Here is a 26041-nt window from a genome sequence, read left to right on the forward strand (position 1 = left end):
TAGTGTGAAAAAGGTTTATTTTCTTTCAGTTTCTGGATTCAAGTTTATCACATTTCATCTTTTTAAAAAATATCGAATTTCTTTGCAAAAAAAATCATGTTTCTTCTTTACAAAAACAGTTTACAGTATCAGGAGAGATTTCACAGTGACTTCAGAATATTCCAACACAAACACGGTGACTTCACATGACATGACATCAGTGCGACGGGTGGAAACACACAACACGGTGCTTTGGTCAACAGTTTCAGTCACATCTCAAAAGGCTGGAGTCATCACTCGGTGCATCATATTGTACAAGACCAGGAAACCACTGCAGTGTCTCTTTTTGTTTTTTTTTCCAAAAATCCCACCAAACAATGAAAGTCAAGAAGCTGGGATGACCCGTGGTGCAGTGAAAGAGTTACAGGCTCTGCTCTGTGAACCCGGCAGTCGTCACAGAGATGGAAACCTCCAGCCACTGGGCTGACAAAACACTGGTAATCCAGGTGGGCCCCCACCCCAAGCCCCCTGCTTGATACAGGAGTCTTAAGATCATTGAACAACGGCAGCATCGGGGGGGAAAAAGATGAGCAACTGTGAAAAAACAAATCAATATGCAAGCTGGAAGAAGAGCGATGACAGGAGAAGCAGTAATGGGAGGAAATGAGGGTGAGGCCCCCCCAATACTCGGACTGTAGCAACGTGTATTTGGTTAGGGAAGGAAGTCTGAGTAAAGTCTTCACCCCCGAAGCCGGGGGGCCGCGTCGCTGAGAAAGAATCCAGAGCGTGAAGTGAGGGAGGGAAAGCAGGAAAAGTGACAAAGCAGATTCATGGAGAGAGCTGGTGATTGTCTCCTCCCGCCGATACGCTGCTGAAAAAATTAACGTGTTAATCCGAGAGGTCATTGTGTTCGGATGAAGCCGACAAGTTTTCATCAAACAAATATTGTGCAGCTTCAACCTCAAAGTGCAGCACCTCACGTGTTGGACCATACCAGCGGTTTGACATGCTGCTGCTCAACATGTCTGTAGCTCTCATGTAATCAATACTTTAGATTGATGGGAAAGAAAAACCCCACTAAAGGTCATTAGAGACACATTATTCCAAAAGTTACTGGTGCAAAAAATATTATAATTGTCTAAATGTGTTATGTCTTTGTTTTAAAAATATCGATAAAAGGATAGATGACATCCTGTGTCTCCTGAAGGACTGGAACAGTTTTGGTGACTTGTTGTATTAAACATGCATCAGATAAAATATCCAAAAAGCAGTAAGTGTTGTTCAATGACCTGTTAAAGATGAGTACATGAGAGCTGGAGCCAGTTTTAGCACATCAACAAACTCTAATTTCACCAGGACCAAATTACATTGAGGAGCATTATCGTGAAAAATGATAAAGCGAAAAAAGAAAATGTGAAATTAATTATACGTAGCTTACTTTGTTGATTTGATAAAAAACATGCCAAGCCCTTGGTATGGTCCCTTAACTCCCACTAAACTGATGACTGCTTGTGACTCTGTAGACAGAACTGTGACCTGAAGAAAAACAAATGAAATGATTATTAAATCTGCCTCAGTCTGCAAAGCAACCTGTAAGAAAGAAAACGTGTGAAGTTAGTTGTACTTTGTGTAAATTACTGTTGCATATGTGACCCAGAGGCAGTTTAAACATTCTGTATAAAAGGTTTTCTTACGTAAGCACAGAAAAGCTCCGAACACATCTGACAGACGAGCTGTTCTGAAGCAAATATCTGAAGAATCTACTGTAACAGTGAAGGTGAGGTGACTGTAAAAACACCCTGATATTAAAACAACCTACTGTAAAAATCAGTGAGCACAGGAAAGGGCGTCACATCCTAAAACTAAAGTTATAAATTTGTCATAAATCCTTAAAAGTTAGGATACAAATAAGATCCAATATGAATCTGTTCTGCATTACAAGACCCAGTGTCTCATAAGAAATATCACTACGACGGGCATTGCCCAATATGTTTTTTTAAAATCCACAGGATTTACCACAACACTAGAAAGAGATCAAGCATAACCCCACAACATTAAAGACAGTAAAAAACACATCGCAAGAGAACAAACACTTCTACAGCAGATCAACTCAAAACAAAAAGGATTAAAACATAGAGAAGGCAGTTTAGAACAAAAGCACAACATACAGGAGACTTGAAAACCGTCCGACCAGCAGCTTTTCAAACCATAAAGAGAAACTTTAGGGGCTTCGACATTTCTCAGACCCTGTTAGTCCGAATACCCTCTGTGCTTCACAGCATTTTGAGAATCTAGCGACCCCCACTGGTTAGAGTCAGTAAGTGCAGCTTATTTTCAAATCTGAATAGATCTTTTTTAAATTACTTCAAGTAACAACTATTTTTAAGGGAAATACCACCTAACGTATGAATGTTAATTCACACAAGCAGGGAAGACAGAAGGCAAATAAAACGACTTGTAAACCATCATCTTGTAAATCTCCCAAAATTTAATCTGTGATGTCACCCAGATGTGCAGCCAGGAGTTGATCTACTGACGGTAAATTTAAGTCAACGTTTGAACCGACCAATTTCTCTTTGGCAATAACCCAAAACTACATTCCCAGGCTCTTCTGAACTTCCTCCTGTGTCGCTCTCATGTCCAGCAGCTGCACATCAGTTTGACAACAAGGTTAAATTTGCAGGTGACGATAAAGCAGAATTCAGTGGCATTCATCCTTAATCTCCATGAGGTAGCATTCCTTACCCGATATTATTTCTTAAAACACTTAAACCTTAAAAAAATGAATAATAATTAATCCTCAAAAATATTTGTGCATTGATCCCAAATGAGGTCATTGTTTTTAAAAGTATGTATATGATGTGTTGTAAGGTTAAACCTATGTTCTTAGAGGAAACTGTGAATAGAAAATTATTAAAATGTGGCACAAATAAGAGAGATACTTCTTGGTAAAGGCACCAGACACATGGACATCACACACAATCACACGTCTTTGGGCTAAAGTTTGACCGGCTTGACATACCTGCATGTTCACGGTATATTGGCCATATTTTTATTTTTCTTGTTTTCCCTTTAACTTGTAGTCAAATGTCTTATAAACAGAAATGTGGTCCAGTCATGTTTGGCTCTAAATTCAAACAAAACACTTGTAAAATGATCTATGCCTGGACACATCAGCTTATCCTTACATATAAAAAGGTTTTTAACTCGTTACAACATGAGTGAAGAAGAAATTAACAAAACAAAAAAAATTCTAGCAGGATAAATATTGAATTCAAGTTCTGTTCTACTGGTGTACATGATCACTACGGAGATAATGGTTGCCCCCTCACCTTCCTGCGCCACGTCCCGATCGATTCAAGTACAGAGTTCACTTTCCGGATTTCAGCTATTTGTAAACGAGGATGAAGAATATTTGAATATTAAGAGGACCTGTTCCAGTTTGACGAATCTCAAACACTAGATGTTGTGTCACAAAGGAAAAATATGGGGAAAAGTAAATGATTGCAACTTGGTAGATAAGGAAATTAAAGAATTTAGCAATGTACTAGTGCTTCCTAAACATGCTCTGAGAAATTGCCTCTTACTTTACACTCTCATGCTTTTTTAATCAAATTGACCCTTTAAAAGATAACCATCATTATTCTTCTGAGCCCAGGATCCTCACTGAATATCTATGTTATAATGAGGAGAACAATCAACGTGTTGTGTAGACTTGTTCTTGTTGAATGTACTTCCTATTCTCTTTTGAGCTCTCGTGTCAAACCTCTTCATGACCAGTTCAGTGTTTTTGTTCAAAGTGCTATTCCAGGTTCATTATCTCATTCGTCGATAAAGCATCAAATTATCGCCTGACGCAGATTCAGATCAGTTGCTTCCGAAAGGAGAAAGACAAATATATATCCAAGCTGAAATAATGTAAAGAAATGTGTGTATATCTCGAAAAGAACCGCGAGAAATTCTCTCTGATCGACCAAATAATACAAATATTCAATTCACCAACAATATATTTAAACTCGTCACTATAAAAAACCTAAAAAAAAAAAAATACTTTCAAACACACTCCCTCAACGCACACTTGAAACAAATAACAAAGCTCACTTCAACTCGAAAAATCCAGACATACAACTAAAATATGCATTTTCCAGGATGCATTCCAGGTGTTAACAGTTAAAATACCTCATAACATAGAGAAACAGCCAGATGACCATATGTACTAACTTAAACCAGAGATATAATATAAACAAGCAGCACTGAGACTTAACGCACCGCAAAATATACAACCACAACCCCCAGGACTGCTGGGAATTCAGAAAATAATTGTTAATGTTACATTCTGGGCTAATTCAGCTTCTGACGCTCCAACACGTCCTCTGTTCAATCATCCACCCAGGCCTCTGCTGTGCCTGTACGTAACTTCTCCACTAGGTAGCGCCATTCATCCCAAAGCTGCTAAGAGACTCATCTCTACTAAAGAAGCCGGTTGGGTACCAAAAAAAAAAAAGTCCCAATAGTGTTGAAATACTGCCATCTACAGGAGAAGAGAAACACTGCAACGTGAGTAAGCCGGGCCCAATCTATCACAACCATCCGCCGCCGCCGCATGTAAACACAGAGCTACAAATAAAATAAGGTATGGAATTTTCACATTAGAATTGCAAGTGGCGTTCTGCATTTTGCTGTCGTGAATCTCACTGAGGAGGGGCGCAACCATTATCATGATTTGTTCTACTTAGTGTCCGTGTAGGATGCACAAAAAGGGTCTTCACACACTAACGTCAGAGTAGGGTTTACTGTCCAGTGTCTCTCCGGTGCCACTTTACAACAACGGGCAGTCGCTAGGCGGCGTCGCTCAGAGGCGGCCTCACGGCAAAATGTCTTTAGGTTCATTGTTCCAAGTGGATGAGAGATGAACGACGGGCGATGCTTCTGCGCAGACGGCGTAGATCGAGAGGGAGGTGAAGAAATACTCCTGTGTCAAGTTGGAGCCGCGCACGAGAGGCGCCCACGTCAGCGGGAAAGTGACGTCTTGAGACAGGATCCCCCCCCTCATCCGTCAATCAGCGACACGTCAATGTGGGACAAATCAATCATGTGCCTGTGTGGTAATTGTGATAGTAATGTTTGAGCCATTGTCTCGGAGGAAGAGATACTTTCAAACACTACACAGGAGCTACAGTTCATCATATTGTTAAAATGTAAATATTCCATAATATGTGAAGCATTTATCTGAATGTGTAAGCGTGATGGTAAAAAGGAAACAATGATTACCGATGGAAGCTTATTTGAAAACTTTCTGCGTGCTGGGCGCTGGAGAATGTGGCGACGGCTTTCCTCTGGTGCGGCATCATGTTGAACATCTGAAAAAGACAGAAGTAGAAAAAGCACCAAAAATGAATACGACTCCGCGCTCGTCTCGTCCACAAGAGGGAGTGAGGGTGGTAAGGGAGAATTGATAAACTCATTCACGCTCAGTAAGATACCGAATCACAACAACAGAGGGCGCTGTGGGATCACACTATTAATGCCGCTGTGGTGGGTGCAAATACATGTTTTCCACACAGGTCACATAGGTTGAACATGACACGTTAGTACATATGGCTTTCGTAATAGCAATTACTGCTGACAATATTGTTATTTGTTATAGAACCTGGAAAACAGATATATAATAAGTTTGTACACCAGTGAGTACAAACTGGTACAAACCTCGATGGGCCCGATGGATCTGAGGAGGTTCTGCAGCTGAGCGTCGGTAGTGGAGGAGGAGAGACCCTCGATGGAGACCGTGCAGCGTTCGCTCTGTCCAATTCTCTGGCTCTGTCTGGTGGGCACCGCACGACCTCGACCCGTCTGACCGGCCCCTCTACCGCGGCCGCGGCCCGACACAACGACCTACACCAGCGCCAGGTGGTGAGGAGAAAATTGCCGACATGAGATAAAAAAATATATATGGGGGGAGGGGGAGATAACGTCGACTACATCTTATCCTGCTTAAACAGGCCCGTTGATGTTTTAATCCTGCGTTCAACCGCGTGGAGCGATTCTACTTCTCAGCACAAAGGAAAATTCTAAATTGCTTTGTTTTCCTCCCGCTCCTCCCAGACACGCCACGCTTTCACATGATTGACTTATCATTTTTGCACATTGAACATCAACTTCACAACACGCTACATGGCATATCTTCATACGAGCGTGTGCGTGAGAGGTGATGTTTCTTCAGCTGCGGAGGAAGAGGAGGAGGCAGAGACCCCCAATAGAGAGGAGGTGAAGGGAGTGTGTGTGTGTGTGTGTGTGTGTGTGTGGGTTGGGGGTGGGGGAACATTAAGGGAGAGGAGCCATGCATGCGTTATGGTGGCAGCCTTACCCTGTCAGCATCAGTGAGTATGGTAACTGTGACAGCAGCCTGGTGGTGACAGGCGTGCAGAGAGGCCAGGGGACCTTGTGTAGCCCCCCGTGTTACACTGCTTTCAGCTTGTCAATACTGCTGCACCTGGCATACTGTCCTGTCTTATTACCGCTACTGCTCGATTGGTATGTCTCCTGAATGCCAGGGTAGTGCCAGCGGCTCAGGACAACTTTACAGGAGACACTTTGGCTCCTTTTAGAGCAGAAGCTGCCATTACCTTCACTGTCTGCTCTGTTAATATATATATTTCAGGTGAAAGGGTTACTGATGTCCACAGCACAGAGGGCCGCGAGAGCTCCTCTACGACTCACCCTGTTCTGCTGCTGGTTGCCGATGCCCCCCCGGCCGGCCTGCGGTGTCCCTCCTGGTCCCGGTGGGTGCTGTCCTGCCATGGTAACCTTCCTTTGGACGCCCGGGGTGGGAGCAGTGGCCGGCCAGGTGCCTTGTTGCTGCGCTGGGCCGCCGGTGGCCTCAGGCCCCTTTTCACTCTGGGTGATGATGAAGGACAACACTAATTAAAAAACTAATAGCATTCACAGCCTCTATCTTAGTTCGCAGGCTTCACAAGCTCAAGCAAACGCGAAGGTTTTTACGAAAAATATCACGCTTATGGGAGAAATGCAGAAATGCACGGCCATTTTCTTCAAAGTGAAAATGTGCCATCATTGGAGCCGGATCCCTATCACACAGAGATATATCAGAGATCAGCCCAACAAGGTGATGTTCTCATTATCAAATAAAGTCACAGCTCGACTCTGTTGACATGCGGGGAGGAATTGAAGGTCGTCTCTTTCCCTGACTCTGCGGAGAGATGTGACAGATCAATACAGGAGAAGAAAAGAGACGATATCTCTGACCTGTCCCCAGTTGAGAGTAAATGGATTAATCCCTCCTATAGAAATCACAGCTCCTGATTGCACCCATCAAATGCTAAGCTGCATTACACTGGAACGACAGCAGCTCGATGTGTACCCCACCCCCCCCCCTTGCCACCCCCCCTTCTCCCCAGCTTTTGTGTCTTGCGCTGCTTTGTATTATCCCTGATGAAAATATAATTTGCCTCTTATCTGTGTGCCTAAGCCATACAAATCCAAATCCTCAAAAGTGGCAACTTTCTTACACAGGTATTATGCTGCTCTCCCTTCAACCAAGAAAGATTAATTACAAAGCTCTTGGATTGGCATTCTTTTGTTGCCGTGCACCTGAGAGATGGGTTGATGGGGGGGGGGGGGAAGCAAGTCAGGGATGACACGAGAAGAGAGCTAGCAAGACGAAAAAGAGAGAGAGAGAGAGGAGATAACATTGTCGAGCTCCCGTTGATGACAGCGGAACAATGTGGGAGAGGGAGCATCTCGAGAATCTTGTTTTCACTGTGGCTACAGGCCTTAGCTGTGTCCTTGTGTTTCCATCTCTCTTTCACCACCTCACATCCCGCTCCCCTCTTCTCTCTCTCTCTCTCTCTCCGTGATGCCGCACATCAGATAGCTCTGCGCAGGTTTCCATTAAGGCACTGACACCCGGTTATCTTCATCTGCAGCCAGCCTGCGATTTTTTGGCTCTGCCGCTTGATCCTCCGGGATGGAGTCAGAAAGCGGCTTATTTCAAATACTATCACATCCCACCGACGTGTCTCATCAGTGACAAGTAGGAATGTTTAACATGCATGCTTTTGTAGGTTTTCAATAAAGATTACTGGGTAATTAAGGCCACGGCAGAATCAAGTGAGTATGAAATAGGAGGCAGTGGTGAGTCTGGACTGTTGGTGTTACTGTCATTCATGTTTTATCCTCCATCTTTTTATTAAAAGAACACTCTTGTGCCCTTAAAGAGGATGCCAACCTTTAAGAGCAGCGGTGAGGCGTCCCCATCTCTACAGATAAATGTCATACCGCTCTCTTTAATGTCTACAGCCTTTCTGTGTTCCCGGGGTAAAATGTATGTTAAGGCATCGTGGCTCAAATACCAGGCACCAAAGCTTGAGAGAGGCAACTCTTAACAGATCAATTTTGTCAAAATGACACAGACATCAGCTTGTCATTCCCATAGGTTAGATATCTTTTGGATAACAAAATAGACAGTGTGAGGGCAGTGGCCTTTAAAACGGTTCCATTTCAAAACTATGTACCGTCCCAGGCGAGTAAGTCAGCGGTAGAAGATAAAATAAATGTCGGACCAGAACACTTAAGGATGACAGATAAAGAAATAAATGAATGATATATGCTCACCGCTCCTGAAAGTTTGACGACTCTGACTTTTTGCGGCACCTGCTGACCTTCGTCGATAGAATTCCTGGCTCGCTGCATGACAGTTCGTTTGGCTCCGAGTTTCGGTCCTTGACTCAGAGCCAGATCCGGAGCCTGGCCGGACCCCACTACAGGAATTACAGGTATGTTCTTCTGGACCTGAGCGCCAGGCCTGTTGACGTTCTGTGGCCCGCTGCTCCTTCGCTGTTGCAGCTGCAGCTGATTCTGGGGGGGCTGGTTCCACTGCTGGTCGGGAACAGGCCCGGGTATCTGTGGCGGTGGGGCGCCGCCTTTCGCCATCTGCAGCCGGGTCTTGACATTGGGACGTGGCGTTAGGGGCTGAGCAGCGCCATTAGGAGGGATGGGATTGACTTTATTTAATGACTGATTTAATGGTTGTGGAGTTCTCGGAGGAAACTGTCTTTGCTGCTGTGGCGGTAGCTGCTGCAGCTGTGTCTGTTCGGGCTGTTGTTGCAGCTGCGGTGGTGGTGGATGTTGCCGTTGTTGCACCGGGTGTGGTATCTGCTGAGGCTGCTGTGCAGGTTGAATCAGTGTAGGAGGGGCTCCTTCGAATGGAGCGTTTGTCTGGGAATTAAGTCTTTCCAGCAGCTCCTTCTTCCTGACGCCGGCTTGCATTTGCCGTCGCATCTCCTTCCTCTTCAGGATCTCCTCTCTCAGACGCTTCTGCTCCTCGATCTTCAGGCGGTACTGTCGCGTCTCCTCGTCCTCGTTGGGGTTCTGTGGCGTAAAAAAAACACAAGCTGACAATATGACTGCCTGTCTCCACTTTTGTGAAGGGGCGCCCCTGAGCCACTGTGTCTTATTTGAACCACATTACATGGCCTAACACGCAGATGTAATTAGAGTCAGGACCCAAGAGATAAATGCAATAGTATTGATCTGCTCTTTCCAATGAAAGGAGACCATTGTCATTAACAACCTTATGATTGGGTTTTAATAAATGGGGGTCCTTCTCAGCACACTGATACGCTGAGCTCACTACTTCGGGGGTCTACTGAATTTAACTGGGAAAAACACTTAAAGTGACTAGGTTTGTAGGAACATTTCAGACAACATAAGCAATTACATGAAATAGTTTGTGCATTATGCAAAAAGGCTCACTATTTTATCATTTGTTTTTCTCGTGTGTTAAAAAACTGACCTGTGGTGCCGAGGTCGGGATTTCCTTGCGAACAACTGTCCTGCCTCCCCCCCCAAGCTGGAATTCAGCCCTGGCAGCAACTTGGCCTCTTCCTCTGCCACGGTCAGACACTGGCTGAGTGTTCTGCCCAGGACGCACCCCCTGCGTTGCCTTGGCAACAGGCCTGACGTTGGCGGCGGGGGAGGAGGCGATGCGGGCACTGTTCATGTTTGTGTTGCCAGGTGCTACAGGGAGCTCCCGCAGGTTGCTGTTGCGTTGCTGCATTTGTTTGGGGCCAGGTGCGTTCTGAAGAGGGCAAAATGTGAACATTCGGGTTAATGTACATTTAGTTCTGTCCATTTTCACCCTGCTGGGAAAGATGCTGACAGAGCAATACAGAAAAATTAATTAGAATGACCTCGTGTTGAAGTGTGGAGCCCTGCTTTACATCGGGTTGTGCATAATATACATAATATGCAAATAGTGTAATAAACTGATATGTTAATCTCTCACCATCCTCTGCCTGTTGGACATGTTGCGCTGTTGGGGGTTCAGCGGCCGGGGAGTCATCGGCCTGGGGCTGCCGTGTGCCTGCTGTTGATGGAAGGGAATCTGGCCGTGGTGCATCATGGGGCGAGGTTCACCCAGATTTAGCTGTTGCTGCTGGTGATGTTGGGGTAGGTCCTGCCTATGATGTTGCTGCTGCTGCTGCTGCTGCTGCTGGTGGTGGTGCATGGGCTGATGGGGTGGCAGCGAGTCGTGGTGTGGAAGTTGGGAGACGGGAGGAGCGTGCATCAAGCCCTGAAATTACAGAAAAGATGATGAGCTATAACAGGAATACCAGGCAGAAATTAATATCCCACATAATTCTGTTTATACTTAAATCAAAGACAGAATGACAATGCCCCCATTCACATATGCTATGGCCTTTGCAGTCACCAAATCTCAACCGGACTGGCATGTTAAAAGCCATCCGCCACCATCAACACACCAAATGAGAGAATACGATTTGAGAGAATGGTGATCAAATCCCTCCAGTTTCCAGGGACTTGAAGAATCAATACCTGTCACATTGAAGCCGAGTCCCTTTGAGTTGCCTTTTTCACCCTTTCCCCATTTTCCCCCTAACAACAGTAACACTATCAGTTCTTATTAACACTACTTTCAACACAATATCAGGCAAATTATGCATTTAATTAACCCCAGGGACGGGTTTCCACATAGATCCACATGGGTTCTACTACAGTGGTGATTCGGTCAGTAGAGGGAGCTCGTGTCTATGTCTCGATAAAATGCTGAGATGCCAAACAGACATGAGTCTTATTCTGTAACGCTTCAGTGGCCGTGAATATGATAACCAGTCTGGCTTATTCATGTGTACAGTACTCTAGTTATCGCTGTTGCCAAATCCATTTTAATAATCTAGAGAAAAGCCAGACAGAAATTCATACATTCATGGCAAAGGGAGGATGTGGGTTTTATGCCAGGCTCATTTACAAAAATGGAAAGATACTTTAAAAAAAAAAAGAATCATGATACACAGATCACAATGGGAGAAGAAGAAAATAAAACAACATCCAATTGCTGTACAACAAACAGACTAAACTACATTGACATCTATTAGTTATAAAAATCACTTACTCTCATTCGTACCTGCATTCCAAACGGAACCGGTGGCGGGGGGAAAAGGCTCCCCTGCTGGCCAAACGGCTGACGAGGGCCCATGAAAGGTCTGGGCTGGTTCGGGGGACCACCTTGTTGATTCATGCTGACCATCCCTTGGTGACCCTGGTGGGGAGGGTGATTGTTTCTAGGGGGTTCTCTTGGAAACAGTCCTAGCTGGCCCTGGCCCGGCTGGTTGAAGGCTGGCCCTGGTGGTCCAAAACCCATGTGGCCCGGTCCGGGCATCTGCTGCTGCTGCTGGTGGTGGAGGTTGTTGCCGCTGTTCATCAGAGGGCTGGGGCCCTGGTGATCAAACATGTGCTGCCCTGGAAACCGTGTGGACTCTGTGCGCTCTGTGCCCACGCAGGAAAGACCAAACAACAACAACACCAAACAGAGATGTCAAGTTTTTTGTGCTGTGAGCAAATTTCAAAACATCAGCTACTCCCTCTCCGGATGTATAGTGTTATAGAAAGGAAAAAACGAAAAGAGACAACTCTATCAAGGTGAAATGGTAAATAACAAAGTGGGTTGGATTTAATTCTGCATCAACACCGAACGTGAAACCTCAAATATATATGTTTAATGCATGTTTCAAGTCTCATTCAAATGTATATATATACACATGCATTTAACATGAGTGCTGCCGCAGAAAGCTCGCAGCATACCCTGTAGGTATACCGCCTGAGCTAATGTCGAATTGGGTTAAACATAATAGTAAGAGAGCTTTGTAATCATCGTCATTGGTGGATGTTAGACTCACCTGTCATAAAGAGGGGCTCCCTGTCCTGGTTTCTAAAGGGCTCCATGTGATGAGGGGGCCGCTGGGGCTGACCAAAATTACCAGGCATGTGCTGCTGGAAGTCTCCCGGTCCCTGGGAAAACACAAAACTCATGAATTAGAGGCCATACTGGGAACTCAATAATCGCTAACAAATTAAAGAAATGAAGAATTTGCCGTGGAGTATTGCATTGGGCAGGAAGCGCGTATAATTAAAAAGGGCCAGGGTCATTAAAAAGACACAGAATCTTGAGTTGTAAACATCAATATGTATGCCAATATTAAAGAAACCCTTTAGCATGAATTTTTGAGCGAACCTGAATTAATGCTTTGCTTTCGAAACCTTCTTAAAGCCCGTCTCTGACAAGGAAAGGCTATTTCAGGAGGGGATAAGTGCCCTCATCTTTGTTTCAACTTCTTTTTCCGTTAGCATGTTCGACAGCTTTTACTGCATACACATTACTGCCTATCCATCTTCCAAGGAAAAGTAGATAACAACCCTTTAATCCCTCTTCGGAATTCAAATCCCCCTCATAACTGTCTCCTTTATTCTTTCAAATATCCATCTCTGTTAAAAAATTAACCTGCCATTCAACACGTGGCACTTCCACAAATGGGCTGCTTGCCTCCTCCAAGCCTATTGTAAATTACTTAAGATGCTATCAAGGCTTAATCCATCTTTATCCCACTGCTGTGTGGCGGTATTTAGAGAGAAGAGGTGTTTGAAAGCTGGAAGCCACAGTCCCAAAAACTTGCTTAACAGAAAGTTAATCAAAGGGGCTTACTAAGACAGGGGGGATCACAATGGGGGCCGCAATCAAACCGCTCTAAAAAGGTCAAGACAGGCAGGTTTGCACAATGAGGACTCTGGTGTCCAGACACACCGCGGAAAATAACACGGCTCATCCCCTCACTTCTAATCCTTGATAAGAAGGCTGCAGGTGATCATCTTGTAACTGATGCAGGCAAAGCTCTTTGCAGTGAAGGGATAACCATGACACATATAATAGAGGGGGCAATTGCCATATAATTAATAAAGAACGGAGAATTGGGCTTTGTTTTGGGTGTTTTATGGAATTTAAAAGCTTTTTCTTTGTTTTAAGTATGTGATAATGGTTCGTAAGAATAAGGGTCTGTGACTGATCCCATCGACCATAAAGGAAGAATTTAATTTATGAAGCAGAATTTTCAAAAAAGATGTAATATACTAAATTACAGTCCGTAATAAAAATATGTCCAAATAGCGTAAAGGGTGGCCTCTCTGTTTCATGGTTAAACTGAATGTCCTCATCCAAACGGATTAATTATTATAATAACTTTAATTGGCACCGAGATTAATATTTAAAAACCCAGACTCCACTAGAAAAAAATTCAATGCATTAATACTAGAGGCAATGACCCCCCCCCCCCCCCCCCCCTTGCTCCTGGCCATTTAACAATTAAATTTGATGGGATGATAATGTATGATAATCGTGAGTAATCAGGTGCCCACTGGTAAATGGAATGATGCTGGCTGGTCTGTCACCTGCATTTCAAATTGTGTCCTTGGCAACAGCAGCCTAAATGCAATTGACAGCTGGGGGATCCAACACTATGTTGTTCATCAGCCCAAACCTTTACAACCCCACCTTCTACTGGGTGATAAGAGCCATAACAGGCCCCTGCTTCCACACTATCGATATCTAGCACCATCACAGACCTCGGGGAAGAGGAATTGCCCAATATTGATATAGAAGGATGAAACGGGGTAAATAAAAATACATTTTTTTTTTTTTAAAAGATCGACTCCTATGTGAGTGCCTGGCTCATTTGGCAACAGTGTAAATCCACATGATTGCAATTGGTTGCAGCTATTTTGCTATGGCTTATTTGCATAAATCCATATAACATGTTCTTTCCAGGAAAATGTCAGTCAGTGCCAGCGCCACCTGATGCCCGGGCATCATTAACTAGAAGGACGGAGTAACTTCAGGCACTTTGGCTGACTTGCCGGCGAGCCATTTCCCTCAATACAGTAATTACTTTAAAGGCATTTCTGTCGTCTCTCTGATGGGTTCTTTGTGAGTGAAATAAAGGACCTTCTCTTACAAGAAATCACTGACTTGAGATCCCCTTTCTCTGACATTAAATTCAGACTTCGAAATATATATAGTGCAAAAAGGCAAGGGGCTCACAGCACAGCCCTATCAAACCACCGCGATGTTTCATTAATTCAAATACCGTCCAAAAAAGGTCTCCATGCCTTCGGGACACAAACTTGCGGAAAGTGAATTTTAACTGGCAATATATCCCGGTTTTCACAATTCCATTATGTGCCAAGCTGGGTGTAGTCTGAGCCCCAGCCCATCCATGAAGAGTTGCTAACTAAGTCCCGCCACTGCAGCCTCGACCTCCAAAAGTCTACTTGCCTAAAGCCCCTATCACGCATTTCCAGTTGTGCAGCCAGACTCATATCAGTGTTTACAGATTTGCTTTAACAGTATTTGGCCAGGGCAGGACAGTCTAATTGCCGTAGTGATATTACCCTCACAGAAAGGGGATGCTAACCGTGTGGAGGGGGAGAGAAAGTGAGGCAAGAGGGAGGGAGAGAGGAGCAGCTGCTACTCACAGGGAACCTCTGAGGACCCACAGCAGGTCTGGGCTGGCTCTGAGCAGGAGGCATCAAGGGCACTGCAATGAGAGAGGGAGAGGGAGAGAGCAAGAGAGGGGGGGCGGGTGAAGGGGGGAGGGGGAGAGAAATGAAAATGAGGGGCAGTAGGTAGAGAGAGGGTTAAAGTAGAAAGGGAGGAGAACGTTAGACATCTTCATGCTTCATCTTAAATAGGCTCTCAGAGTTGCTCCTCGTGTCTTTACACCCTGGGTGAAGACCGGGGAGCTCAAAGAAAATATGAAATACATGAGAATTATTAGCCAAATATGACAAATTAACATGAATAAAATGCTTTACATCATCTGGCACAATGTAATTCAATGATTGCCATTTAATTTGCTTCAAAATAAGGGTTGCTGTAATTGTACGTCAGCGTTCAACTGGAAAACATTCAATAAAATAAATATATAAACAAACAGAGATGTATACAAACAGATGCACGTACACACACTCACTTAATCATAACCAGAGGCAATCCCTGATCTTTCAGAACACGTCTGACTCTCAGGAGCACAACCCAAACCCACACATGCGCACTGGCACACAATGATACACACTGAGTGATACACACACACACACAAACACACAGTTTGTTAACAAAATTTCAATCTTGGCCTGGACAGACAGGCTAGATAAACCTATCTCAGGGAACGAAATGGTGATGCTGCCAGGAGGGAAAAAAGGGAGGATAAACCCATTACTGGCTGAGAGAGCTATTCACTTGTCATTCAACCAAACAACAAAATGACATTCTAATCCAGACACCTTTAGGGACAGGGTAAGGATATCTGCCAAAACAGCATCATACACCTCAACTGAGGATTGTGTTGATAAACTAAGGCTGCACAATTTTGGATAAAATGACAATTATGATTTTTCTACTCAGGACAATGTTTTTTTTTTATGTGAAATTAGTTTTTGCATTTATATTTGGCAGTTTTGTTTTTTTTAAATCGCAATTCACAACCCTCTTGAATCTCCCTGCCCCCTTTTCTCTATACGTCATTACAAAAAATAACATGTACAACCTGTGTTGATCTGTACACAAGACGACGGTAAAGACTCATGTTTGTCACAAAGTAAATCTAACATGTGTGTCATGAAAGTATAATGAGTCAGATGGATAGGATACCTCTTTTTCTTTCAGTGGTAATGGTGTTTAGACAGTTGGATACTATAAGATTATTATGTGCAAGGCTTGCAATGTGTAAATATAATTTACATTTACATTGTGAGAATCAGGTATCCAGGCTTTGCAAACTTGCTAAAATTTCAGAAATGATCACATAATTACTCCGTCTTCCTGAAGAAAGTAGGTAATGCAGTTATGTGAAATGTAATTGTAATTTAACTGTGCAGCCCTAAATCACATCACTCTAAATGTCAAAATCTTGAGTTGCTCTCTACACGATCAATTATTTTCTTCATCTTTGAATCCAAAAAGTTCCACACAACAGATTTGTCTTTGTATCTTTTATCCCTCTCTGACATTATGCCTTTGTATAGTTCATCACGCCGGTTAAATTCAGTTTGGTTGAGACAAATTGTGGCTATGATAAAGAGAGTTTGGTTTATTAAATAGAATCACCTTGGTGAAACAGAGGTAGCAGAATTGTTGATTGAGATTAAAAGATCACAGCTTTAATAACACAGAGTGCTGTGGTGGATCCAGGGAAACACTGCAGTTAAATGAGAAAAGCATCTGAGTGATAGTTAATTAAGTTACCTTGTACAGAGGATGAGGTGGGCCCTCTGAAATGGGGGTTAATGTGGATGTTCTTGGACTGAGGAGGTGGCTGCTGGTGATGCTGGGGGAAGTTAGGTGGCGGGGAGCTCATCATTCGTGGTGGCGGCTCCATCTGGGGCCTCATCGGCGGGGAGCGGTGAGCCATGTGCAGGGGGATGAGGGGCTGGAGGGGCGGCTGGGACAGTGGGCGCCCGTGGTCTTGGAAGGGAGGTGGTCCTCTTGGACGCGAAGGGTGGTGCTGCTGGGAGTGCAGTTGCTGCTGATGAGACTGATGAGGAGGAGGCATTCGGGAGGACTGCTGCTAATTGGAAGGAGATGGGGAAACGGAGAGGAGGGAAAAACCAAAACAACCTGTCAAAACACATTTCTTTCTGGGAAGATTCTGATATCATCGCTCGTAGCCATGCGATGACACGCCAACAAGTCAATTCAACAGCAAAACTGAAGATGGTATCCTAAAGTAATTTAAACGCATCGCCACTGAAGATCTATAGTGCATGTGTTTCTTTTATAAATTTTACAGTGACATAAAAGTGATGGCAACCTTGGTGGGATCACAATTCTTAAAGTGATGTTAAAGCCAGATAAAAAAAAGGGAAATGTTTCTGATATCTGCTACAACTGGAATATATAGGTTCTAAGTGGATCCTTGATAGTGGCCCAAACAAATGCACAAACAAACCAGAGACCAAGTCAAGTAATAAAAACGTGACAACACTTTGTCTTAAAGAGTCCAAGCTCTTAACAGCACAAATCCATCTGCCTTTAAATTTTCATTTACAATATTGATGTTTTGAGTTTTAAAGCCTTTTATCGTTATTAACGTGAGCTAAAGTAATGGCGAACTGGAGAAATGGCACGCAACCTTGAGGAACCGCTTTAATTCAATGGAACTGTGTACTGGTATTTAATTATTCATGTAAAACATAGTTTATGTGGATTTTTACATAATACAAACTTATTATAATGTGGTTTTATTCAGTGATCAAATATAATATTAAAAAACAGAAATGTATCTTTACACGATGACGAAGACAAGTCTCGGGCCACTTCTGAAATACTCTCTACTCTGTTAGTGAGGATCATCGTCTTTGTTGTTTCCGTTACATGTTTGAAGTGACTTATATTTCACAGGTCTTGTATGAACTGATGAGCCGTGTGATGCCAAGGATTAAATGGATGGATTGATATCAAATAATAAAAGCCTACAAGGAACTAAATCCTGGGCAATGAACAAATTTAATTTGCATCCTACTGCCTGAGCAGACTACCGCCACACACTTTGCTATAATCCCAATATCAACATTGATACAGGGAAGCAGAGTGTTTTGACTTTTTTCATGCGCCAACAACCACTGCTCTGGAAGTCTCAGACAGTTAAAGGATCAGCAGCGAGCAAAACATGTGTCACTTTCAAGTACAAAGCAAAGAAACTTCGTATCTGTGGCGGATAGAAGAAGGGAAAAACTAAATCAAGTAATTTTTAAATCATCTTAACCAGTAAAACCCATATGCTCCCTTTAGCTTTATGTATTATCCACTTAATGTTGTTCAGTAGTTTACCTGCATGCCAATGTTTCCCATGAGGGGTATTCTCTGGTCATTCATTCTTCCTCTGTGTCCTCCTCTAAAGTCTCCCATGCCGAAGCTTGGGAATCCTCCTCTTCCTCTATTTCCTCGACCTCCTCCTCCTCCTCTACCACCTCGACCTCCATAGCGGTTTTGTCTCTTCTGTCTTTCTTGTTCCTCAAACTCCATCAGATCCCGCTTGGCTTTATCCGACAGTTCTGATGAATGTAAAACACAAAAATTGAGCATTTGTAGATTAAATGTCTGGTAAAATTTGAACTTAGGTTAACATATATTGTAGTAACCCTATAACAGATTTAGTCAAGGTCAGAAAATATGAGTGTATTCACAATGGTTGTCCATGAATCAAGGACAAATTATGCCCAGCAGGAGACATTACTACCTAGTGTTTCAGGGATATTTCTCCGGTTACTGCCGGCATCAGCCAACCGCACAACAGCGCCGTCCTTCCTCTCCGATTTGAACCGTATGCGACCGGACTCTTCGTCTTCCTCATCCTCCTCATCGGATTCTTCCCTTGATTCTTCATGCATAGTTTCGTTTTCAACCTGAGCAAAATATTAGGTTAAAAACAATTTAATATAAAAACATTTCCACTATGAGCAAAACTGTGTGTAAATTCAGATGTTTGTTACATTCGACCTGCATCATGCAACTAAATCTCTTCTCCTGTCCTGTTGTCTAGAGCCAAACAATTAGCCAAATAATCAATTACTTTCTGAAATGATTCTAATAATCAACAAATATGTTACATCATATATTTTGCTAAATTGCATTACAATCTCTGGTTACAACTTCTAAAATGTGGATATACAGTCTTCTATGAATTTAAACCTAATATCTTGGCATTTTCCAATGAGACAGAACAAGACATTGACAAGATAAGTTTTCAGAAATTGTGACAGAATTTGTGTTTGTTATAGAGACCAAGTGTTAAACTGATTGAGAAAGAGCAATTCAATCATTAATAAAACAGCAATCAACTGAATAATGACTATATATTTTTTACATTTTCTCTAATGTAGCCTAAAATCTACCTTAAAATGGATTAAAAACATGAAACTACACTACTTTGAATGTACCACATAAGTGTATACTTAATACTTTGGGCAATTCTGTGTAAAAAAAATAAGTGGCGGTTAACTGTCTGCACCACCTTCACTGGAATTTAATTAAAAATAAATGTCATTAATCCACAGCAAGTGAATGTTTTTGTTTGGAGGGTCTTCTCATACCTCCTCTGAATCAAAGACCTGCGAGCTCTCTGCAGCATCTTCCTCCTCCTCTTCCTGCTGCTCGTCTCCCCCCACCTCCTCGGGGGCCGCCTCCTGTTGGACTCCGTGTTCATCATCATAGGAGGTTTGATATTCATTACCCTTCAAAAGATCACATGGATAATAAGTATTGATTTTTCTAGTAATAACAATGCTCTGATAAGGATCAGCAAAGGCTCACTGCATTTCAGCCGTTGCTGGAAAACAATCTTTTATTGTGTTTCTGTTGAAATTAGAAACATCCATGTCTGCCAAGAAATGCTGTTACGATGCAGAGCAAATATATACAAGCATACAAAATGCATTACGAGTTAAATTAAAATCGAACACATGAAATATGGACGTATGGTTTTAACCCTTTTTTGACGACTAAATAAAATAAATGAGCATAAATAAGATAAACATATTAATTAAGAGAAAATTGAAATATAAAGACAAATAACATACAGGGCACAAAAGCAAACATTAAAATGTTATGGAGAGGATTTTGGGGAGGCATCCTGTAACCCCCCCCCCCCCCCACTTCCCAACCCAAATTACCATAACAGTGGGAGCAAGCCTTCATTACTATTCCTGACACCATTTGAAATTCAATGAGATGTAAATGTTTGACATGATATACAGAAATACGGGCACAGATAAAAACACTCCTCCCCGCTTCAGTGATGGTGAAAATATCATTGACTGACTCCTTCGCAAATCACTCCCGTTATTGGCTGCACTGCGAGTTCATGACTCCGTGCCCAAAACATGGCACAGATGCAAACATTCCAGGAAATGACAAACCACTTTTTTTTTTCTTACTCAACAAGATTTCTGTACCAGTCATGATACAATCACTTCATATAAAACCACGTACACATCCGAGTCATTCCAGAAAAACCAGTAAACAAAAGGGGCAGCACAACTCATACAGTAGTTGCTAGTTATTCAAACAGCCTATCTGCTTAACACCCGCTGACAAAAATCCATCGCTAAATAAGGTCAGACTGTAGGTCACACAATGGTGTTTGGTGTTGCGCTCCATTAACCGGAAAAACAGCAGCACACATTAATGCAGAAAAAGAAGAGGAAAAAAAAAACCACTCAGTAAACCTGATAGATGGACAGGCTGCCCCAAGGGAACACAACAGCTTAATCCTTTAAACTGTTCCACATAGAACTCATTGAATACCATGGTGAGCCAAATGTCATGGCCAGGCAGTTTAGTGACCTTGTAAACTGTTATGGCCCATAACATAAATACACATCCACACCTGCAGACATTTGCCAAAACTGAAAATAGACATCCATTCGTTCTGTGCACCCTTAGTAGGAAGGTCAACATCTTATCTTTGTTTGGAGAGAGGAGGCTGGCTAATATATCTCTGTCAGGTGCCAAACACCATCACACCTCGGTAAATGGACCATAACGGACATTTGCACATGGATCTGGTCTTATCTTTCATCCTCTTAGTCTGGGCTAAGAGGGAAGGGAAACGAATGAAAGGGAAACTCGCATCAATCATTAGAAAACTGGATGGGGTGTCCCCAGGAAGGTCAATAATCTTTTCACCTGCACTGACTTTATCAGATCCAGTCTAAAGCCCGAGATAAAAGCCCCCCACATTAACCTCCGCCGATTGGCAGCACATCTCCTCGACACAAAGCAGCTTCTTACTCCCCTAAAGATACGCGGCCCAAGGTCACAATGGCACAGGTATTGGGAGGCGACAGCAGAGAATTACTTCACAGCAAACAAGCCGTCAACACAAACTTCGTCAGCAAGATGGAGAAATTAACTGGCAGGATGTGATAGTGAATCCCATCCTCCCCTGGCCAAGAAAAACCCCAACCAACATCTCCTTCCCCTTAATAGATTTTCAGTCCTGACTGTCCACTCTCGGACACAAGAGAGCCAACATTATCTCTGGGATTGAATAGGGCTGGACAGAAAAAGAAGTGGGAGGACATGTGTGTTTTCCTATGCTGGCTTTTACATGCGAGACGGGAAATGTGAAAACTCACTTGAAAATCCCCATCTAAGGGTTCATTGATTTGGATGTCTAGCACTTCATCCTGGTAGCCATCTTCTGCGAGCTCTCCAGTGTAATCCATCTGGTCTTCTTCAGGCATCCCAGCGTTGTTGTCCTGGCTATATTCCCCGGTGTACACCTCCCCCTGGTACCCCTCCTCCCCTACTTCACAGCCCTCTGCACCCAGGTTCACAACGTCATCTGTGTAGTCTGCTTCCTGCAAGTTTCCCTGCTGGCCATAGGTGGTGCCCAGGTTGTATGTGGCATTGACGTTCAGCTCCTGACCACTAAACAAAACAAACACAACGTTACACATCCGGAAAAACAACAGATGACGTTTGAAGGAAACATGTTCAAAACGTGGAGGTTCACTCTGTTTACTACACAACAGAAAATACACACAACACTGATGTAATCCGCTTACCCCATTTCCTCATCACTTTGTAGGAGGTCATCATTTAACTCTTCATCTGAGACTTCTGATGGATTCTGAAACAGATTTAAGAAATATTTGCTTCTGCTCTTTTAAATGTTTTATTACTCTCTTCCTTGGTCTCTGTGTGTGTGTGTGTGTGTGTGTGTGAGTGTTTGTGGTGTGGGGGCAGGGCACCACCTCCAACCCCAAAGGATGCTTTATTCCCATGTGGTGCAGGCAATCTGGGCAGGTCAACACAGTTCTTTTTTGTCCACTGTACTTCCTCCTGGTTCACATCAACAGCTCCTCCTGTGGAGGAGCCACCTGCTACAAGTCCACTGCTCAAGTCTATTTTCTCAAATGTTCTACCAACAGTAACACCCAGTGTTGTAGATGCTATATTCCACTTCCTGCCCATGCTGAGAAGGAGAGTGCTTTATGTGACTAGTATAAAAATCTATTTAAAAAAGAGATTTTGTTTTGTCTTACCTTTTTACCTGAGAGCCAATCATCCCCCAACAATTCCTCTTCTAAATCACTGAAGAGAAAAAAAAAACATATAACAGGTTAGCAGAGTGTTAGGTCTTCTTCCAAATTCTACTGTTTACACTGCCTTGTAAAAATTCTCTTAGTATTTGGCTGCCAGAAATATTGTAATAACAGAGCATTTCAGTTTTGACAATCCCGTCTGCTTGATTTACAAAACTATTACTTATGAAAACACTAAGATGCTTACTAATAATAGCATTGCGGTTATTCAAAGTACGAGATATGATTTTAGCAAGGAGTGTACTCTATAAACAGTACAGGTATGTATTTTGATGACAGCACCAAGTGGCAGCGATGCAACTACACCAGTGAGAGGCAGCAATGAGCGGAACCACACTTGATCTCCCATGAAGAAGAAATTTGCTGCACTGGTTTTTTAATACAGGGGCTGCATTCAGAAAGTCCAAATAATCTCCTTTCCTAACAATTATTCCTTGACACGAGAAAATATGTCATAGGGTAAAGGAAAGGAGATAAGAAAGGAAAACCACGTGCAGAGAAAATTTGACCCAGTTATTTGTAACAGAAGTTACGAAATTATATAATGTGAGGAATATATGAGGAGAAAACCTTATATAAGTGGAGTAAAAATGTATTGGGTCCGTTCCAGTCAGGGGGTTGAAATAACTTTCAAGTTTGTATTTTTAGTTGTGACGATGATATTGTGAACAATAAGTTCAATATGCTTGTTGTTCTGTGACTTCTGACTGGACAGATGCGACAGAGAAGAAATCAGGAGCTCAGATGATCGTTTGAAGATTAACTCATTAACATTGACTCTGGATCGAGAGACTCACTGAACATTTAAACATCAGCAGCTTGCGTGACTGATTTTAAGCAAACTAATATTTGGTGCTGTCGCAACTATTGCAGCTGAATACCTGTCTTAAAGTAGGTTGTGATTTACAAACCCTACAGTACTGATACGGTACCGTACTCCTTATTGTAAACATGAGAACATAGAGATAAGTAAAACCATTTACCTCTCTAGATCATCATCTTCACCTCTCCTCCGGCGTGACCGCTCAGCACCTGGTTTGTCATATTCGCCGAAGCCATAATCTGCAACAGGAAGTAGGTTTCACTTACAGATTCACACCAGAGCAATGGGTTATCTTAACAAAGTGCAACATCCTCGCATCACATAATTGACATTACATAACAAAATGCCATTTTCAGCAACCGCATGACACACGGGAGAGACCAGAAAACCTTTTCATTACGGCATCCAAATGGAAAATGTATATGACCAGAATGAGAAATTTGAGTGTAGATCGGACAGAGATAAGCTGTTAATAAATCAATTTCTAGTTACAACTGATTCCCAACAAGGACATATTTTCACAGCCATCTGCCAAACTAGCTGCTGATTATATCATCAAGCTCATCTTTACAGGTTTTCCCACCCCAACTTTTGGCACTCTCTCCCCCAAAGGGAGCACAGATCTAGAGAGAGAATAATAGATCAAGCAAACTCTTGAGTCGCACATCTTGAAGAAAAAAACCGCAGAAGGCGACCAAAGCATTTACACCCTGGAAAATCACCTGAAACAGTACATTATGCAACACAAACTATGTATGATTAGAAACCGAGTGTCTCAATCCAGGATGGGTGCAGTCACTACCACACAGATTTTGGGAGTTAATTATTATTGTTGTTGGCACAGTCTGCAATTGGCCAAGACATAGACACAGTAGGAAAAACACAGGTATTAATATAATAATCCAGAATGGCTTTACTCGACCCTGCAAGGCAACTTCTGCAAACAAGCGCCAATATATACATTGAAACACAAACCTGGCACGTGTCACTTTCACACACACCTCCTTTCAAAATGTACTGATAATCAAAGTATTTGTAAAGACAACAACAAGCAACACAGTTTGTACAAAGGTGAAACACAACCACTGTATGTTTTAACAAGGAATAATCACAGCTTTTCAAAGTGTGTTCTTCTCCTGTGTGTTTGCTGCAGGGTCTTCTAAAGTTGAACAGGTGTGTGTAAGCAACTGGACATGCTTGTGTTTCCTGCAGAAGTTGAAGGTATTTAACCTGAAACCTCCCATAGGTCAGATCACATCTGAAGAAACCTTTTGGAAGAAACGTCTTCAAGAAACAGAACTAGTCCATTTGCCCTACGTTCACTTGTCAAACTTTAAGATACCATGACCTGGATGACTGAGGATCTTCACCTAATGACAACTCCATCAAATATAAGAACTTGGCTTGTGTGAGAATGCAGCCAAACATTTTGATGGAAATGTGACCCTGCAGAGGAGGTGGCTCTCAGGTTTCTATAAGAGGAGCATGCAGAGAAACTGAGCCATGACACCGAGCACCACAAGCAAAACACCAGGACACCCAGACCAAAGCAGCCAGAGAACTGGGTGTTCTTTCACAACAAAGTCCGAATCAAAGTTAGCTAGCTCGCTGTGTAGCCACAATTCACTTTCAAAACACTGACACACACACACTCAGTCACTCATGTATGGACCTTGTTTTTATCTTATGTTAGCTGAGCAGTTAGCTCTTATGCTAACAAACGCAGCTGCCATAGCCGATGAAAAATGATATCCTCCCGTCAACGTTAGCCCGCGGAATGGGGCTGAATTAATTTGCTTAAAATAACCCAAATCTAAAAAATAAATATGTTTATACAATTATATGCTAATAATAACAATAACAGCTAAGTCATCCAGTGGTGGTTGCTGCTGTGTCTTCAGTGTGACGCTAACCACGGCCGAGGTCTGATTTGAGGCCTACAGCTAGCTGCTAGCTAACCTAGCCAGTCGCATAGCCACACCAAAATCATAAACACACAACTTATATTAAATAAAAATAAGTCTCTAACCACAACCAGGCTTCGATCGGTGGCCTATATCCACAAAAAGCCGTGTTTTTTTTCCGAATGCGGTTTTTCCAGCAGCTAGCCACGTTAGCTACACCAGCTAGGCTAACGTTGCATCATAGATCAAAGCCCGCTGCCGGTACTCACCCTGTGCGTTGGCCGACATCGTGCACCCCTCGTCCCGCTAGCACTCGGACTACACACGGGTGGGTCGCATTTAATGGATCGTGTGGTTCGATCCGAGCCGCCGAGCAGAGTCTATGCGACAGTGGTTTCCTTCCGCGGCCGGAGCACAAACATGGCCGCGCTGTGATGATGCATTGTGGGAGGGAAACACCACCACCACCCCCCTCCTCCCTTCCTCTAACCTCCACCCCGGGTTCTGCAGCACAGGCTTGTAAACACACAGATAAACACACAGGTCAATGACTGCGGTGTCCCACCTGTACAACTGCATGTGGTGCATTAGACCTCTATGTGGAAAATGCTTTGATGTCCTTGATCCAATCCCTGATGCAGATCTGCATCATTCTAGGCTATTCATTTCCTTTCCTTGGTCACAAGCAACAATTCTCTCTGGTTATCGTTAAGTCTTTCTCCTTTCCCCAACATCTTTATCTTAATTAAACCAGTTTATTCTTCTTAGTGTCATAATTCATTGTGACTCTTCAGTTGCAAGGGAACTTCTAAAGGTCTTTCTTGATTAATGTTGATTAAATGTTGCATCTGTGAGTCAGATT

The 26041-nt window shown here is 43.0% G+C and overlaps 1 protein-coding gene across 3 annotated transcripts; it reads right to left on the reverse strand.

Moving 5' to 3' along the window:
- On the reverse strand, positions 1-25607 carry rbm33a (RNA binding motif protein 33a). Of its 3 annotated transcripts, none has more exons than XM_061093537.1 (19): positions 25449-25607; positions 23436-23514; positions 22393-22441; positions 21913-21977; positions 21481-21775; positions 19435-19575; positions 18582-18747; positions 18173-18396; positions 16589-16907; positions 14821-14882; positions 12195-12306; positions 11411-11784; positions 10283-10570; positions 9791-10075; positions 8611-9366; positions 6697-6873; positions 5686-5871; positions 5251-5339; positions 1-5077 (listed from the first exon to the last, which is right to left on the reverse strand). In XM_061093537.1, the coding sequence occupies exons 1-19, from the start codon at positions 25465-25467 to the stop codon at positions 5029-5031; spliced, it is 3735 nt and encodes a 1244-aa protein (XP_060949520.1). In that variant the 5' UTR covers positions 25468-25607; the 3' UTR covers positions 1-5028. The 3 variants fall into 3 exon arrangements, with proteins under 3 accessions (XP_060949520.1, XP_060949521.1, XP_060949519.1); XM_061093538.1 differs by having other exon boundaries at positions 11423-11784; positions 16589-16910; XM_061093536.1 differs by having other exon boundaries at positions 16589-16910.
- Between the last annotated feature and the right edge of the window lie 434 nt (positions 25608-26041).

This window comes from Limanda limanda, chromosome 20, assembly GCF_963576545.1.
Source record: "Limanda limanda chromosome 20, fLimLim1.1, whole genome shotgun sequence".
In the NCBI taxonomy this organism is placed as follows: domain Eukaryota; kingdom Metazoa; phylum Chordata; class Actinopteri; order Pleuronectiformes; family Pleuronectidae; genus Limanda; species Limanda limanda.

What these genes read in the sequence shown, in the direction of transcription:
- rbm33a (XM_061093536.1), bottom strand. An exon ending in GAATGCAGGTACGAATGAGA is followed by an intron (nt 10,571 to 11,410) that starts GTAAGTGATTTT and finishes CTGTAATTTCAG; the next exon opens with GGCTTGATGCACGCTCCTCC. An exon ending in TCCCGACCTCGGCACCACAG is followed by an intron (nt 9,367 to 9,790) that starts GTCAGTTTTTTA and finishes TTTACGCCACAG; the next exon opens with AACCCCAACGAGGACGAGGA.